Source organism: Panulirus ornatus, chromosome 5, assembly GCF_036320965.1.
Source record: "Panulirus ornatus isolate Po-2019 chromosome 5, ASM3632096v1, whole genome shotgun sequence".
NCBI classification, from domain to species: domain Eukaryota; kingdom Metazoa; phylum Arthropoda; class Malacostraca; order Decapoda; family Palinuridae; genus Panulirus; species Panulirus ornatus.
In genome coordinates, this window is record NC_092228.1 from 9,017,177 (window position 1) to 9,036,817 (window position 19,641).

The 19,641-nt window shown below is 40.6% G+C and overlaps 1 protein-coding gene across 19 annotated transcripts in view; it reads right to left on the minus strand.

The window, feature by feature from the left end:
* Positions 1–19,641, minus strand: part of Tao (Serine/threonine-protein kinase Tao) — a 132,150-nt gene that overhangs the window by 78,388 nt on the left and 34,121 nt on the right. For all 19 annotated transcript variants that reach the window (XR_011712551.1, XM_071660909.1, XM_071660930.1 and 16 more), the window contains 3 exons: positions 13,814–13,963; positions 5,361–5,556; positions 3,265–3,377 (listed from right to left, as the gene is read on the minus strand). Coding sequence is in view for 18 of the 19 variants with exons in the window: in XM_071660909.1 (XP_071517010.1) it covers positions 3,265–3,377; positions 5,361–5,556; positions 13,814–13,963 (459 nt within the window). In the remaining variant the exon portion in view is untranslated. The remainder of the gene's footprint in view (positions 1–3,264; positions 3,378–5,360; positions 5,557–13,813; positions 13,964–19,641) is intronic.

Here is a 19,641-nt window from a genome sequence, read left to right on the forward strand (position 1 = left end):
GTGACTGGATGGTTTTCAAGTAGGTTTTTCATGGCTTTCCTGTTCAGAGATGTGGTTGGTTTGTGGCTTATTTTTGAGTAGCGTTTATCCATTTGTTTTCATATGTGTACTTTAGCTGGTTCCTGTGGGTCTTGGGGTTCACTATGTTATGAAAGCAGTGCCAATTCACAGTTGCCTTTAAGTAATTTGGTTAATGATGGTGAGTTTAGATTTGTTCTGTGATCTCTATTGTTGACAATTGGCTTTGTCTGATGATTTCTTTGTTTTATGAAATTTGCCAACAAAAAGAATTAGGCAAATACAGGAAAATAGACTGGCCAGCCTACATACAATTATCGGAAACAAAGCATCTAAGAGGCAGTATAGTTCTTTCAACCCTGAATCATTCAGGGGAAAAAAAGATGACACTATATTAGTACATCTTTTAAAATCACCACCATTACTGCAAGCTTGGCAAAGTGCATGCTGTACTATGTGCATGTATATGGTAATCACAAATTTGTGACACTGTTTTTGGTCTTCATTATTTTTCTTTCCTTCATTTGTTTGCAAATAACTGTTGTATAATATCATTTACACCAAATACTTAGCAAATGAGAGTTGGGGTGAGAGAGTATCATTAAATTTTAGGGAGAATAAAAAGATGTTCTGGAAGGAGGTAAATAAAGTGTGTAAGACAAGGGAGCAAATGGGAACTTCAGTCAAGGGCGCAAATGGGGAGGTGATAACAAGTAGTGGTGATGCGAGAAGGAGATGGAGTGAGTATTTTGAAGGTTTGTTGAATGTGTTTGATGACAGAGCGGCAGATATAGGGTGTTTTGGTCGAGGTGGTGTGCAAAGTGAGAGGGTTAGGGAAAATGATTTGGTAAACAGAGAAGAGGTAGTAAAAGCTTTGCGGAAGATGAAAGCCGGCAAGGCAGCAGGTTTGGATGGTATTGCAGTGGAATTTATTTAAAAAAGGGGGTGACTGTATTATTGACTGGTTGGTAAGGTTATTTAATGTATGTATGACTCATGGTGAGGTGCCTGAGGATTGGCGGAATGCATGCACAGTGCCATTGTACAAAGGCAAAGGGGATAAGAGTGAGTGCTCAAATTACAGAGGTATAAGTTTGTTGAGTATTCCTGGTAAATTATATGGGAGGGTATTGATTGAGAGGGTGAAGGCATGTACAGAGAATCAGATTGGGGAAGAGCAGTGTGGTTTCAGAAGTGGTAGAGGATGTGTGGATCAGGTGTTTGCTTTGAAGAATGTATGTGAGAAATACTTAGAAAAGCAAATGGATTTGTATGTAGCATTTATGGATCTGGAGAAGGCATATGATAGAGTTGATAGAGATGCTCTGTGGAAGGTATTAAGAATATATGGTGTGGGAGGCAAGTTGTTAGAAGCAGTGAAAAGTTTTTATCGAGGATGTAAGGCATGTGTACGTGTAGGAAGAGAGGAAAGTGATTGGTTCTCAGTGAATGTAGGTTTGCGGTAGGGGTGTGTGATGTCTCCATGGTTGTTTAATTTGTTTATGGATGGGGTTGTTAGGGAGGTGAATGCAAGAGTTTTGGAAAGAGGGGCAAGTATGAAGTCTGTTGTGGATGAGAGAGCTTGGGAAGTGAGTCAGTTGTTGTTCGCTGATGATACAGCGCTGGTGGCTGATTCATGTGAGAAACTGCAGAAGCTGGTGACTGAGTTTGGTAAAGTGTGTGAAAGAAGAAAGTTAAGTGTAAATGTGAATAAGAGCAAGGTACAGTAGGGTTGAGGGTCAAGTCAATTGGGAGGTAAGTTTGAATGGAGAAAAACTGGAGGAAGTAAAGTGTTTTAGATATCTGGGAGTGGATCTGGCAGCGGATGGAACCATGGAAGCGGAAGTGGATCATAGGGTGGGGGAGGGGGCGAAAATCCTGGGAGCCTTGAAGAATGTGTGGAAGTCGAGAACATTATCTCGGAAAGCAAAAATGGCTATGTTTGAAGGAATAGTGGTTCCAACAATGTTGTATGGTTGCGAGGCGTGGGCTATGGATAGAGTTGTGCGCAGGAGGATGGATGTGCTGGAAATGAGATGTTTGAGGACAATGTGTGGTGTGAGGTGGTTTGATCGAGTAAGTAACGTAAGGGTAAGAGAGATGTGTGGAAATAAAAAGAGCGTGGTTGAGAGAGCAGAAGAGGGTGTTTTGAAATGGTTTGGGCACATGGACAGAATGAGTGAGGAAAGATTGACCAAGAGGATATATGTGTCGGAGGTGGAGGGAACGAGGAGAAGTGGGAGACCAAATTGGAGGTGGAAAGACGGAGTGAAAAAGATTTTGTGTGATCGGGGCCTGAACATGCAGGAGGGTGAAAGGAGGGCAAGGAATAGAGTGAACTGGATCGATGTGGTATACCGGGGTTGACGTGCTGTCAGTGGATTGAATCAGGGTATGTGAAGCATCTGGGGTAAACCATGGAAAGCTGTGTAGGTATGTATATTTGCGTGTGTGGACATATGTATATACATGTGTATGGGGGTGGGTTGGGCCATTTCTTTCGTCCGTTTCCTTGTGCTACCTTGCAAACGCGGGAGACAAAAAAAAAAACCTTAGCAATGCCATCTCAGAGCGATTCTGTTGATCTCCACTATAAATATCTAAAACTGGCAAGAGGTGCTGGAGAGGGAGCTGGCCTATTGAGCTAAAGATACATCGTTTGCCCATATAACATGTTGGAAAGCTTTGCACAGACTTTTCAAGTTACCCAAAGACAGATTCATGGTAATTTTCGTAAAAACTTTCCATCTATTGTAACCCAGGTTGCACAATGAGACATTAATGCGCCAGTGTTGATTACAATCTTTTTTTTCTGCAGACTAAAATATTAGCAGTAATCCTATATACAAAAATATTGTTGCAAAATCAGTGAAATTATTCCTTCTAAAAATAATTTGCACATGAGTCAGTGCTCAGTATTCATAACATAGCCATTCTAGACTTCACTTAATGCAACTTGTGGACAGGCCTTTTAAAGTGGTCAGCCAGAGTTTTGAATGCTTACTCGTTGAACTCAGAAAGGAAAAACAACCTAATAACTGCTAAACTGTTTTGAAGGGCTAGCCCAAGGAACATACATGCTGGGAAGCACAGGACGCTTGGTTGAGGTGGCTTACTTTCCAAGACAGGGTCTTACCTTTCCAAGACTGGGTCCAACTGCTTTGACTGAATAAGGCTCTAGAGCATGCATCCTTCAAGCTCTGTTAAGTGAAAAAATAAGAGGCTTCCCAAAAATGTCAACCTTACCTTTCCATCATACTGTCCTTCATCCATAGCCAAAATGACCTCGGGAGCCATCCAGTAGGGCGTTCCAACAAAACTATTGGCAGGAGATATGATACTTGCACTACCAAAATCAGCTGCAATGGAAAAAATTAAATCAATCAAAATTTAAACTAGTACTAAATTTCCCCACAAGAGTAGAGAAGCTTGTGCAGACCTCTGAACACTAATCTCAGTGTACTCCCTAAAATGCAAAACAAATACAGCATTTTCATATCTGTACATCCAAGTATATATTCACATATAGGTATGATGGGTTCCAAAATGGACACTATGACTCCTTACATCTCAGTAGGGCTGGTAAGCATGAATGCAACCTGTATTTCTTATTATGAAAGCTGCTCTGTAATTACTCTCTAAATAACAAAATAAGATGCATTATAACTATTTGAAAGCAGTGCACTATGCACAGTTTGTTTTGTTATTACTCTCTAAATAAAAAAATAAGATGCATTATAACTGTTTGAAAACAGTGTACTATGCACAGTTTGCTTTGTTTTACATACAATGAGAAATTTACATATGGAAAGTAGGGCTAAAAATGTGAGGGCAAGACCCTAGAGCATATGTCAAAATCCTTCATCAACCAAGCCATTCCTCACACACACTGTGAGGAATGGTGGTCCCATCCATGACTGCATTTGTCCAAATCAAAAGGGAATGGAAGGAGCTGCTCAAAGCTTGGAGATTCCTCATAACTGTCTACCAGACTAGAAGATTAAGAAACTCTCGAAGTAATGCTTCTGAAGATCTATTTGACAATGAAAACATGTTTCCCAAGAATATCACCTTTTAGGCCTGCAGCCTTGTGATGTCACTGCAATGAGACTGCAGTGAGCAACAAAACTGAACTTTCGAAAAGACGCTCTAGTTAATATCAAGACACCATAGACAGAAAGTGAATTGATAAGGCTTATTGCAGAGTTCAAAGCTATGTCCTCCACAATAACCCAGCTGAGTAGACAAAATAATTCCAATGCAACTCTGACTTTGCAAGACCTTTCCTGGTTGTTAAGACCAGCTTCCTGAAAAGTATTCTGCACAAAACTAGCCCTAGCAGATAAAACTGGACAATAAAGGAGACCCTAGACAAGAATGAACACTAGGCATAAGTTCCAGCTTCAGTTAATTTCAGGTTATAGGAAACTCTATTCAAGCATACCCAAGATGACAATAACTGAGCAAAATTACATTTTTCCATTACTCATTTCATTGTCCTTTGAATAATCATGAATATAAATCCCTTGCACATACACAAGCTAAGAGGGTAAGATCAATGCCTTAAGATTCTTAAACTGTCTTCTGTGCCAAGTCAAGTGCAGCAAACAAGTACTACCACCACAGCAATTTCTCATTGTAAGTACTCATAGGTAGGTAGGTACTCCTCCATCCCATAATATATATCACCACCAAGCATGTTACAACAGAAACAGCAAATTTCCCTCACGCATAACAGGTCTGCAAAATGACAAAGAAAGAACTCACTGACAGTGCAATGTGCCACTTACCAACTAATTTGGATCTCCTAAAAGATTTTGGCACTATAAAATTTTCATGTGTACAAACCATCACCTGAATGAAATGTTCCTGACATATCAAATATGAAGATGACTTGGGCTGTCATGATGGTATAACAAAGCGAAGATAAGAATTAGTTTCAGAGTAAACTGTTACCTTATTGGGTGAATTCACTGCAGCATGTAACTGGTTAAGTACTGCATACTCAAAGCCTTATTGATTTAATTTGTTAGTTAGTCACCTGAGGATAACTCAACCAATTTAATCAAGCAGTTTCACCTCCAACTAATGCCTGTTGAAGTAAATCAAGGGCAGATTGGTCACACCATGTGTCTCTGTAGCTGAATCTTATGAATAAAAACAAAATCCATATGCTACACATCAAATCAACATTGTTCCTAAATTTCCAGCAATCATATATATCAAGTATTCCACATTTATGAAACATCAATCATGACAACAAAATATAACATCATCTAATCAGATTTTAAGAGTTAAGATTATTAAATTATCCTTATAACCTGATTTCCTACAGCACTTACCTAGCTTGACTGTGCCATTTTCTGTGAGGAGAATGTTACCAGCCTTGACATCCCTATGAATCTTTCCCAAAGAATGCAAATAAGAGAGACCCTGTAGGCAGCCTTCACAAATGGCACTTATCTCTTCTTCTCGTAAGGGCTGTCGGTGAACCTCAATGATGTCTGAGGCCGAGCCTAAACAATACTCCATTACCAACTGCAAAACAGAGTATTACAAGTTAACACCTGGTGGACTAACACTCAATACCCAGTCAATCATCCCTCCAATACATGGTTTCACCATAGCTTTTCCTTTACCAGTATCAATAATGAATGGAAAGCGAAAAGATATTGGCTAAGTTTCTAGTGATAAACAGAATGTTAAGCACCAGCAAAAACTCTGAATGTTTTCTTTGCCTTTTTTTTTTCATCACCTTCTATATACTTTGTTATTTTTTCTTTAATACATGATCATTATTTCCCGCGTCAGTGAGGTTGCACCACGAAAAAGACGAAGAAATGGCCCATCCACTCATAAACACATATATATACATAAATGCCCATACATGCATATATACATATCAACATATACACATATACACGTAAATACATTCACAGACATGTACATATTCATACTTGCTTGTCTTCATCTATTCCCAGGGATACCCTGTCCCACAGGAAACAGCATCACAACCCCCTGCTTCAGCAAGGTAGCGCCAGGAAAACAGACAAAAAAAGGCCACATTTGTTCACACTCAGTCTCTAGTTCTCATGTGTAATGCACTGAAACCACAGATCCCTATCCACATCCAGGCCCTACACACCTTTCCATGGTTTACCCCAGACATTCAGTCCATTAATAGCACGTAAACCCAGTGCACCACATCATTCCAATTCACTCTATTCCTTGCATGCCTCTCACCCTCCTGTATGTTCAGGAGACGACTGCTCAAAATCTTTTTCACCCCATCCTTCCACCTCCAGTTTGGTCTCCCATTTCTTGTTCCCTCTACCTCTGACACATATATCCTCTTTGTCAACCTTTCCTCACTTATTCTCTCCATATATCCAAACCATTTCAACACACCCTCTTCTGCTCTCTCAACCACACTCTTCTTATTAGCACTCATCTCTCTTACCCTTTCATTACTTTCTCAATCAAACCACCTCACACCACATATTATCCTTAAACATTTAATTCATTTCCAACATATCCACCCTCCTCCGTACAATCCTATCTATAGCCCATGCCTCACAACCATATAATACTGCTGGAACTAGTATTCCTTCAAACATACCTATTTCTGCTCTCTGAGATAACGTTCTCTCTTTCCACACATTCTTCATTCCTCCAAGAACCTTCACCCCCTCCCCCACCCTGTGACTTACTTCCATGGCTCCATTCACTGTTTAGTCCATTCCCATATATCTAAAACACTTCACTTCCTCCAATTTTTCTACATACAAACTTACATCCCAAGTAACTTCTCTCTCAACCATGATGAACCTAATAACCTTAGTTTCAGTATTACATATGACAGCTAGAAAATGAGTATGAATGAATGTGGCCTTTTCTGTCCTGTTTTCCCGGCACAACCTCCCTGACGTAAGGGGTAGTGATGCTGTTCCCTGTGGGGTGGGGTTGTGCCAGGAATAGATGAAGGCAAGCAAGTATGAATATGTTTATGTGTATCTATGTATATATATGTATCTATATATATTGTATATATATATATTGTATATATATATGTATCTATATATATTGTTTAATTTGTTTATGGATGGGGTTGTTAGGGAGGTAAATGCAAGAGTCTTGGAAAGAGGGGCAAGTATGAAGTCTGTTGGGGATGAGAGAGCTTGGGAAGTGAGTCAGTTGTTGTTCGCTGATGATACAGCGCTGGTGGCGGATTCATGTGAGAAACTGCAGAAGCTGGTGACGGAGTTTGGTAAAGTGTGTGGAAGAAGAAAGTTAAGAGTAAATGTGAATAAGAGCAAGGTTATTAGGTACAGTAGGGTTGAGGGTCAAGTCAATTGGGAGGTGAGTTTGAATGGTGAAAAACTGGAGGAAGTGAAGTGTTTTAGATATCTGGGAGTGGATCTGTCAGCGGATGGAACCATGGAAGCGGAAGTGGATCATAGGGTGGGGGAGGGGGCGAAAATTTTGGGAGCCTTGAAAAATGTGTGGAAGTCGAGAACATTATCCCGGAAAGCAAAAATGGGTATGTTTGAAGGAATAGTAGTTTCAACAATGTTGTATGGTTGCGAGGCGTGGGCTATGGATAGAGTTGTGCGCAGGAGGATGGATGTGCTGGAAATGAGATGTTTGAGGACAATGTGTGGTGTGAGGTGGTTTGATCGAGTAAGTAACGTAAGGGTAAGAGAGATGTGTGGAAATAAAAAGAGCGTGGTTGAGAGAGCAGAAGAGGGTGTTTTAAAATGGTTTGGGCACATGGAGAGAATGAGTGAGGAAAGATTGACCAAGAGGATATATGTGTCGGAGGTGGAGGGAACGAGGAGAAGAGGGAGACCAAATTGGAGGTGGAAAGATGGAGTGAAAAAGATTTTGTGTGATCGGGGCCTGAACATGCAGGAGGGTGGAAGGAGGGCAAGGAATAGAGTGAATTGGAGCGATGTGGTATACAGGGGTTGACGTGCTGTCAGTGGATTGAATCAAGGCATGTGAAGCATCCGGGGTAAACCATGGAAAGCTGTGTAGGTATGTATATTTGTGTGTGTGGACGTGTGTATGTACATGTGTATGGGGGGGGTTGGGCCATTTCTTTCGTCTGTTTCCTTGCGCTACCTCGCAAACGCGGGAGACAGCGACAAAGTATAAAAAAAAAAAAAAAAAATGTATATCCCTGGGAATAGGGGATTAAGAATACTTCCCACATATTCCCTGTGTGTCGTAGAAGGCGACTAAAAGGGGAGGGAGCGGGGGCTGGAAATCCTCCCCTCTCGTTTTTTTTTTTTTTTTTTCCAAAAGAAGGAACAGAGGGGGCCAGGCGAGGATATTCAAAAAAAGGCCCAGTACTCTGTTCTTAACGCTACCTCGCTAATGCGGGAAATGGCGAATAGTGTAAAAGAAAAGAAAAGTATCTATGTATATGTCTGTATGTATATGTGTGTGTATGGATGTCTAAGTGTGTATGTATATATTATCAGCTAATGTGGGAGAGAGCGACAAAGTATAGTAAATATAAATACAATCATCATTATCATTATCATCTATCATTATCTATATTTATCATACTAAATCACTGTTTCCCTGCATCAGCAAGGCAGCAAAAGGAAACAGACAAAGAATGGCCCAACCACTCATACACACATAAATAAACATAAATGCCCATTCACGTACACATACATACAAACATTTCAACATATACATGCACAGACATATGCATATATACACAGGTACATATTCATACTTGCTGCCTTCATCCATTCCCGTTGCCAACCCGCCACACAGGAAACAGCATCCCCCCCTCCCCCTCCAGTGAGGTAGTGCCAGGACAAGACAACAAAGGCCACATTCATTCATACTCAGTCTCTAGCTTGTCATGTCTAATGCACCGAAACCACAGCTCCCTTTCCACATTCAGGCCCCACACACCTTTCCATGGTTTACCCCAGACACTTCACATGCCATGGTTCAATCCACTGACAGCATGTCAACCCCGGTATACCACATCGTTCCAATTCACACTATTCCTTGCATGCCTTTCACCCTCCTGTATGTTCAGGCCCAGATCGCTCATAATCTTTTTCACTTCATCCTTCCACCCCCAATTTGGTCTTCCACTTCTCCTTGTTCCTTCCACCTCTGACACAATACATCCTCCGTGTCAATCTTTCCTCACTCATTCACTCCATGTGTCCAAATCATCTCAACACACCCACTTCTTCTCTCTCAACCACACTCATTTTATTCCCACACATCTCTCTCTCTCTTTTTTTTTTTTTTCCCCCCCCCAAAAGAAGGAACAGAGAAGAGGTCCAGGTGAGGATATTCCCTCAAAGGCCCAGTCCTCTGTTCTTAACGCTACCTCGCTATCGCGGGAAATAGCGAATAGTATGAAAAAAAAAAAAAAAAAAAAATCTCTCTTACCCTTTCATTACTTAATCAAACCACCTCACACCACATATTGTCCTCAAACATTTCATTTCCAACATATCCACGCTCCTCTGCACAACCCTATCTATAGCCCATGCCTCGCAACCATAGGGTGGGGGAGGGGGCGAAAATTCTGGGAGCATTGAAGAATGTTTGGAAGTCGAAAACATTATCTCGGAAAGCAAAAATGGGTATGTTTGGAGGAATAGTGGTTCCAACAATGTTATATGGTTGCGAGGCGTGGGCTATGGATAGAGTTGTGTGCAGGAGGGTGGATGTGCTGGAAATGAGATGTTTGAGGACAATATGTGGTGTGAGGTGGTTTGATCGAGTAAGTAATGTAAGGGTAAGAGAGATGTGTGGAAATAAAAAGTGTGTGGTTGAGAGAGCAGAAGAGGGTGTTTTGAAATGGTTTGGTCACATGGAGAGAATGAGTGAGGAAAGATTGACAAAGAGGATATATGTGTCAGAGGTGGAGGGAACGAGGAGAAGTGGGAGACCAAATTGGAGGTGGAAAGATGGAGTGAAAAAGATTTTGAGTGATTGGGGCCTGAACATGCAGGAGAGTAAAAGGCGTGCAAGGAATAGAGTGAACTGGAACAATGTGGTATACCGGGGTCGACGTGCTGTCAATGGATTGAACCACGGCATGTGAAGCGTCTGGGGTAAACCATGGAAAGTTGTGTGGGGCCTGGATGTGGAAAGGGAGCTGTGGTTTCGGTGCATTATTACATGACAGCTAGAGACTGTGTGTGAACGAATGGGGCCTTTGGTGTCTTTTCCTAGCGCTACCTCGCACACATGAGGGGAGAGGGGGTTGTTATTCCATGTGTGGCGGAATGGCGATGGGAACAAATAAAGGCAGACAGTATGAATTATGTACATGTGTATATATGTGTATATATGTATATGTCTGTGAGTGTATATATATGTGCACATTGAGATGTATAGGTATGTATATTTGCATGTGTGGACGTGTATGTATATACATGAGTATGTGGGCAGGTTGGGCCATTCTTTCGTCTGTTTCCTTGCGCTACCTCGCTAACGCGGGAGACAGCGACAAAGCAAAATAAATAAATAAAATAAACAATAATACTAATAATAAGGGGGGTGACTGTATTACTGACTGGTTGGTAAGGTTTTTTAATGTATGTATGACTCATGGTGAGGTGCCTGAGGATTGGCGGAATGCGTGCATAGTGCCATTGTACAAAGGCAAAGGGTATAAGAGTGAGTGCTCAAATTTCAGAGGTATAAGTTTGTTGAGTATTCCTGGTAAATTATATGGGAGGGTATTGATTGAGAGGGTGAAGGCATGTACAGAGCATCAGATTGGGGAAGAGCAGTGTGGTTTCAGAAGTGGTAGAGGATGTGTGGATCAGGTGTTTGCTTTGAAGAATGTATGTGAGAAATACTTAGAAAAGCAAATGGATTTGTACGTAGCATTTATGGATCTGGAGAAGGCAAATGATAGAGTTGATAGAGATGCTCTGTGGAAGGTATTAAGAATATATGGTGTGGGAGGCAAGTTGTTAGAAGCAGTGAAAAGTTTTTATCGAGGATGTAAGGCATGTGTACGTGTAGGAAGAGAGGAAAGTGATTGGTTCTCAGTGAATGTAGGTTTGCGGCAGGGGTGTGTGATGTCTCCATGGTTGTTTAATTTGTTTATGGATGGGGTTGTTAGGGAGGTGAATGCAAGAGTTTTGGAAAGAGGGGCAAGTATGAAGTCTGTTGTGGATGAGAGAGCTTGGGAAGTGAGTCAGTTGTTGTTCGCTGATGATACAGCGCTGGTGGCTGATTCATGTGAGAAACTGCAGAAGCTGGTGACTGAGTTTGGTAAAGTGTGAGAAAGAAGAAAGTTAAGAGTAAATGTGAATAAGAGCAAGGTTATTTGGTACAGTAGGGTTGAGGGTCAAGTCAATTGGGAGGTAAGTTTGAATGGAGAAAAACTGGAGGAAGTAAAGTGTTTTAGATATCTGGGAGTGGATCTGGCAGCGGATGGAACCATGGAAGCGGAAGTGGATCATAGGGTGGGGGAGGGGGCGAAAATCCTGGGAGCCTTGAAGAATGTGTGGAAAGTCAAGAACATTATCTCGGAAAGCAAAAATGGGTATGTTTGAAGGAATAGTGGTTCCAACAATGTTGTATGGTTGCGAGGCGTGGGATATGGATAGAGTTGTGCGCAGGAGGGTGGATGTGCTGGAAATGAGATGTTTGAGGACAATGTGTGGTGTGAGGTAGTTTGATCGGGTAAGTAACGTAAGGGTAAGAGAGATGTGTGGAAATAAAAAGAGCGTGGTTGAGAGGGCAGAAGAGGGTGTTTTGAAATGGTTTGGGCACATGGAGAGAATGAGTGAGGAAAGATTGACAAAGAGGATATATGTGTCGGAGGTGGAGGGAACGAGGAGAAGTGGGAGACCATATTGGAGGTGGAAAGATGGAGTGAAAAAGATTTTGTGTGATCGGGGCCTGAACATGCAGGAGGGTGAAAGGAGGGCAAAGAATAGAGTGAATTGGATCGATGTGGTATACCGGGGTTGACGTGCTGTCAGTGGATTGAATCAGGGCATGTGAAGCGTCTGGGGTAAACCATGGAAAGCTGTGTAGGTATGTATATTTGCGTGTGTGGACGTGTATGTATATACATGTGTATGGGGGTGGGTTGGGCCATTTCTTTTGTCTGTTTCCTTGCGCTACCTTGCAAACGCAGGAGACAGCAAAAAAAAAAAAAAAAAAAAAAAAAAAAAAAAATAATAATAATAATAATAATAATAATAAGGGAGGTGAGTTTGAATGGAGAAAAACTGGAGGAAGTGAAGTGTTTTAGATATCTGGGAGTGGATCTGTCAGCGGATGGAACCATGGAAGCGGAAGTGGATCATAGGGTGGGGGAGGGGGCGAAAATTTTGGGAGCCTTGAAAAATGTGTGGAAGTCGAGAACATTATCTCGGAAAGCAAAAATGGGTATGTTTGAGGGAATAGTGGTTCCAACAATGTTGTATGGTTGCGAGGCGTGGGCTATGGATAGAGATGTGCGCAGGAGGATGGATGTGCTGGAAATGAGATGTTTGAGGACAATGTGTGGTGTGAGGTGGTTTGATCGAGTAAGTAACGTAAGGGTAAGAGAGATGTGTGGAAATAAAAAGAGCGTGGTTGAGAGAGCAGAAGAGGGTGTTTTGAAATGGTTTGGGCACATGGAGAGAATGAGTGAGGAGAGATTGACAAAGAGGATATATGTGTCGGAGGTGGAGGGAACGAGAAGTGGGAGACCATATTGGAGGTGGAAAGATGGAGTGAAAAAGATTTTGTGTGATCGGGGCCTGAACATGCAGGAGGGTGAAAGGAGGGCAAGAAATAGAGTGAATTGGTGTCATGTGGTATACAGGGGTTGACGTGCTGTCAGTGGATTGAAGCAAGGCATGTGAAGCGTCTGGGGTAAACCATGGAAAGCTGTGTAGGTATGTATATTTGCGTGTGTGGACGTGTGTATGTACATGTGTATGGGGGGGGGTTGGGCCATTTCTTTCGTCTGTTTCCTTGCGCTACCTCGCAAACGCGGGAGAGAGCGACAAAGTATAAAAAAAAAAAAAAAAAAAAAAAAAAAAAAAAAAAAAAAAAAATTAATAATATTAACAATAATAATAAAGATAATAATATTAGTAATAACAACATAATAATAACCATATATTCTTAATACACTAAACAGTATCATCAAAAGAGTACAAAAGATACATATCCATGGGATGAAAATACTCATTTTGGCAGCACATCTTGACAGTGTGCAACCTAAAGAAATTATAAGCACTGACTGGCCTGGATCAAATGGGTCAATGCCATCATTTCTGTGGCAGTATATGTTTACCTGAGGGCAGTCCTAAAATGAGCGAGTTGCCACCATCTATTTGGGAGGATAAAGAAAGTTGGGGAAAGAAGGTGATTCTCCACCAGCAAAAACAGATACTGAGAAAGTCTTAACCATAATATTTCTATAGAGTATGCAACAGAATATCTAATGCTAACAGGAGAGAAAACGGGAGAAGAAAAAAGAGCTACAGGGTAGCCCACAAAATCAAACATTATACCCAAGTCACACTCTTCAGAGACCATCTATTTGGGAGGATAAAGAAAGTTGGGGAAAGAAGGTGATTCTCCACCATCAAAAACAGATAGTGAGAAAGTCTTAACCATAATATTTCTAGAGAGTATGCAACAGAGTATCTAATGCTAACAGGAGAGAAAACTGGGGAAGAAAAAAGAGCTACAGGGTAGCCCACAAAATCAAACATTATAACCAAGTCACACTCTTCAGAGACCAAAAAAATAAAAGTATAAACTAGTACTAGCAGTCTGAACTCACCCATACAGTGGACTCCTTTAGGTAACAACCCTTGTAAGTGACAGTATTAGGATGACGGAGACTACGAAGGAATCTTATCTCTTTCAGGATGTCTTGCCATTTCTCTGCACTCTGTTTTCCATTATAAGACATTTTCTTGATTGCCACCACCTACGAATGAATGAGGAAATATGATACCAATTATACATGAAAAGATTGGTTTCATAAGAAAAACATGATAACAATCAGTAATCAATATTTCAGAGCAAGTAAAATAAACAGTAAAGCATGAGCACTAGCAACTCAACTGACACTTAGGCCTTAATCTTGCACTGTTTAGCACATTGTGCTGAAACATTTACAAAATTTCTAAACATTATTACAGTGGAAGTAAGGAATAAAAAATGACTGATGTGTTCTTCCTCAACGTCATACGAATATCTGTAAAATACTGAGGTTAAAAACATTTTTATACAACGTGAAGTGCATGAATTTTAGTAGTTGAAAAAGAATAACTTAGCAGGACTTTCAGGGGTTATGAATGGAAGCCAGAAGGATGATTGAACTACAGATTGGTCTCCCTCACAAGCATGATCTGTAAAGTATTGGAAAAGATAATCAAAAAGCATAAGAATGACTACTTGCAAAGGAGAAATTATGAGCGAGACAGCACAGTTTCAAGGAAAAAGGATCATTTGTAAAGAACCTCTTAAAGTTCTAAGAAAGAGTGAGCTCCATTTTTGACAAAAGAGAAGGCTAGGTGAATTGTCTATAACTCAATGCAATTAAAACTTGATACCATACCACATATGAAGTTGGCAAGGAGGCTACATCTTCAGGCTGGTTTATGGGGATGACTATACAGAAAGATTATCTTTGTGGATGTTTGTAATGGACTCTCATCAGAGGAGCCTTCTCAAAATGATTTATGATCACCAATCGTGCACCACAGGGTTCTTTCCTGGGACCACTTCTCTCCCATATCTAGTGAATGACTTTCCAGAAGGACTGAACTCCAACATGAAAATTTCTGCAGATACCAAACTAATGTGGAAGGTAAAAAGCAGAGCTAATTGCACCAACCTTACCAAGTCTGATACATGCTCAATGAAATTCCACCCAAATAAATGTAAAGTAATGAGAATGGTGCATGGTGAAAAAAAAAGGCCTCATAGGTATATTATCTAACAGGATATAAGCTGCAGGAATCTAGGTGTTAGAGCAACTTGAGACTACATATCATTCCCAACCCTTTTACCATTTATGTATATGCATATAGAAATATTCAGCAAGTTGTTTATATCCTACATTAGGCCAAAACTAAAATATACTCCTTACATATGGCTATACTTGAAGAAGCAAGAAACTACAGATGGTCCAGGGGAGAGCAACAAACACGGTAGCAGAATTAAGCTAACTGTTGCAGGGAATGGTTAGAGCTCATGAATTTGTCAACCATGGAAGGGACAAAAGTTAAAGGTAATCTGATCTGATCACAACCTTTGTCTTTAAACTAGTTGGATCACAACCTTTATGTCTTTAAACTAGTTGGATGAGGTCAAGAAAAGAAATCATTCTAAAAATGTAAGGACAGAGTAACTCTGAAATTAACGTGAAACTAAAAAAGAAACGAGAAAAAATGCAAAAAAAGTTTTTTTATTATCATTATACTTGATCACTGTTTCCCATGTCAGCAAGGCAGCACCAGGAAATAGACGAAGAATGATCCATCCACTCATATATGCATATACATAAATGCACATACATGTACATATACCTATCAACATGTGCATACACATGCTTGCCTTCATCCATTTCCAGTGCCACCACACCCCACAGAAAACAGCATTGCTACCCCCTGCATCAGCAAGGTAGCACCAGGAAAACAGACAGAAAAGGCTACATTTGTTCACACTCAGTCTTTAGCAACATGTGTATCATAAATCTATTATTTGGACATGAAGGGGAACTGTTTATAAATTCTGTTAACAATAAAGCTATCCAATTTGTACAGACCTTCACTAATATTATTGTTGCAATTCTTTGTGTATTTGATAATAGAAGATTCAAAGATATTTCTTGTGGTACAAGAGTTAAAGTTAATAACTGAAAAAGTTTTGCAGGATGCATCTATAGAGTACTATGTAGAAATTGTGATAAGTTTTATGTTGGGCAGACTGGTAAGGATCCTTCTGTTATCAACACGTACATACACATATACAGATGTATACATACATGTATTTATAATAAATAAATACAGAGAGACTTTTGGATGTTAATGTGCTGAGAGGTGCAACTGGAGGGATGTCTGATCATCATCTTGTGGAGGCTAAGGTGAAGATTTGTATGGGTTTTCAGAAAAGAAGAGTGAATGTTGGGGTGAAGAGGGTGGTGAGAGTAAGTGAGCTTGGGAAGGAGACCTGTGTGAGGAAGTACCAGGAGAGACTGAGTACAGAATGGAAAAAGGTGAGAACAATGAAAGTAAGGGGAGTGGGGGAGGAATGGGATGTATTTAGGGAATCAGTGATGGATTGTGCAAAAGATGCTTGTGGCATGAGAAGAGTGGGAGGTGGGTTGGTTAGAAAGGGTAGTGAGTGGTGGGATGAAGAAGTAAGAGTATTAGTGAAAGAGAAGAGAGAGGCATTTGGACGATTTTTGCAGGGAAAAAATGCAATTGAGTGGGAGATGTATAAAAGAAAGAGACAGGAGGTCAAGAGAAAGGTGCAAGAGGTGAAAAAAAGGGCAAATGAGAGTTGGGGTGAGAGAGTATCATTAAATTTTAGGGAGAATAAAAAGATGTTCTGGAAGGAGGTAAATAAAGTGCGTAAGACAAGGGAGCAAATGGGAACTTCAGTGAAGGGCGCAAATGGGGAGGTGATAACAAGTAGTGGTGATGTGAGAAGGAGATGGAGTGAGTATTTTGAAGGTTTGTTGAATGTGTTTGATGATAGAGTGGCAGATATAGGGTGTTTTGGTCGAGGTGGTGTGCAAAGTGAGAGGGTTAGGGAAAATGATTTGGTAAACAGAGAAGAGGTAGTGAAAGCTTTGCGGAAGATGAAAGCCGGCAAGGCAGCAGGTTTGGATGGTATTGCAGTGAAATTTATCAAAAAAGGGGGTGACTGTATTGTTGACTGGTTGGTAAGGTTATTTAATGTATGTATGACTCATGGTGAGGTGCCTGAGGATTGGCGGAATGCGTGCATAGTGCCATTGTACAAAGGCAAAGGGGATAAGAGTGAGTGCTCAAATTACAGAGGTATAAGTTTGTTGAGTATTCCTGGTAAATTATATGGGAGGGTATTGATTGAGAGGGTGAAGGCATGTACAGAGCATCAGATTGGGGAAGAGCAGTGTGGTTTCAGAAGTGGTAGAGGATGTGTAGATCAGGTGTTTGCTTTGAAGAATGTATGTGAGAAATACTTAGAAAAGCAAATGGATTTGTATGTAGCATTTATGGATCTGGAGAAGGCATATGATAGAGTTGACAGAGATGCTCTGTGGAAGGTATCAATATATGGTGTGGGAGGAAAGTTGTTAGATGCAGTGAAAAGTTTTTATCGAGGATGTAAGGCATGTGTACGTGTAGGAAGAGAGGAAAGTGATTGGTTCTCAGTGAATGTAGGTTTGCGGCAGGGGTGTGTGATGTCTCCATGGTTGTTTAATTTGTTTATGGATGGGGTTGTTAGGGAGGTAAATGCAAGAGTTTTGGAAAGAGGGGCAAGTATGAAGTCAGTTGGGGATGAGAGAGCTTGGGAAGTGAGTCAGTTGTTGTTCGCTGATGATACAGCGCTGGTGGCTGATTCATGTGAGAAACTGCAGAAGCTGGTGACTGAGTTTGGTAAAGTGTGTGGAAGAAGAAAGTTAAGAGTAAATGTGAATAAGAGCAAGGTTATTAGGTACAGTAGGGTTGAGGGTCAAGTCAATTGGGAGGTGAGTTTGAATGGAGAAAAACTGGAGGAAGTGAAGTGTTTTAGATATCTGGGAGTGGATCTGGCAGCGGATGGAACCATGGAAGCGGAAGTGGATCATAGGGTGGGGGAGGGGGCGAAAATTCTGGGGGCCTTGAAGAATGTGTGGAAGTCGAGAACATTATCTCGGAAAGCAAAAATGGGTATGTTTGAAGGAATAGTGGTTCCAACAATGTTGTATGGTTGCGAGGCGTGGGTTATGGATAGAGTTGTGCACAGGAGGATGGATGTGCTGGAAATGAGATGTTTGAGGACAATGTGTGGTGTGAGGTGGTTTGATCGAGTGAGTAACGTAAGGGTAAGAGAGATGTGTGGAAATAAAAAGAGCGTGGTTGAGAGAGCAGAAGAGGGTGTTTTGAAGTGGTTTGGGCACATGGAGAGAATGAGTGAGGAAAGATTGACCAAGAGGATATATGTGTCGGAGGTGGAGGGAACAAGGAGAAGAGGGAGACCAAATTGGAGGTGGAAAGATGGAGTGAAAAAGATTTTGTGTGATCGGGGCCTGAACATGCAGGAGGGTGAAAGGAGGGCAAGGAATAGAGTGAATTGGAGCGATGTGGTATACCGGGGTTGACGTGCTGTCAGTGGATTGAATCAAGGCATGTGAAGCGTCTGGGGTAAACCATGGAAAGCTGTGTAGGTATGTATATTTGCGTGTGTGGACGTATGTATATACATGTGTATGGGGGGGGTTGGGCCATTTCTTTCTTCTGTTTCCTTGCGCTACCTCGCAAACGCGGGAGACAGCGACAAAGTATAATAAAAAAAAATAAAAAATAACATACATGTATGTACATATTCGTACTTGCTTGTCTTCATCCATTCCTGGCACTACCCCACCCCACAGAAAAGAGTACAATGAATGTTTCTACTTCTGAAGTTTAAGAGGAACAATACAATCATACAGTTCTTCATAACATACCTTTAATTCATTTCTTTATCGATCAATATTTTCTATTAATCAATAAAGGTCCAAAAAATATTCCCAAAAGGTCAAGCTGGCTAAATATACAACTGTTTGAAACCATTTCTCACATATGAAAGTGAAACATGACCAGTGACAAGAAAAAATATTGAAAATACAAGCAGCATAAAATGTAAACTGTGCTCAGGATGAAGCAGATATCACTTAGATTCATACAACAGTGACTGGAAAATCACAATGGCATTTGGTTCAAAACATTCAACTTATAAATCGATACATAAATCTATTTCATGACATTTATTTTCTGCTTTTGTGAAAGGAAGCTGATCCTCTGGAGGTTACATGAATTTGATTCACCCCACTGAATCTGAAATGAAGTGTTAACATCCAGACAGACAGATAGATTGATAATCATATAGCTAGGTACACTGACAAACAGAGAGACACATAGATTGAGAAACTGACAGATAGACTGATAGAGGGAATTATTCAGATGGATGGACAGAATAAAAAAAGTGTAAGCTTGAATAGCTAAACACAAGAAAATAGTAATGAAATCATGGTAAACAGTGAACCACCAAAATACAGTAAAGATGTATGAAATGATAAAGAGTGGATCACCACAATAAATCAAAGACATTCCTGCTCATGAGTATCAAATTTAACTGTGGGCAACAAGGCCATAGATATTATTACCACAATGTATTTATTCACACATGACCATTTCCAAAGTTCAACATATGCATTAGTAGTCTAAAAACAGAAATCAAGAAACTTGAAACCCTTTTCAACATATGAACTACACTCACAATCATGTGACATTCCTTGGATGAATGCTTCCAACATTACTTGACAATTCAAATTTTCTTAACTCTTTTTAAAAACTATGCTGACACCTAACCTATCACAAAAAACATAGATGTACTATCACACTGTGAGTACCCAACAAAGGTATC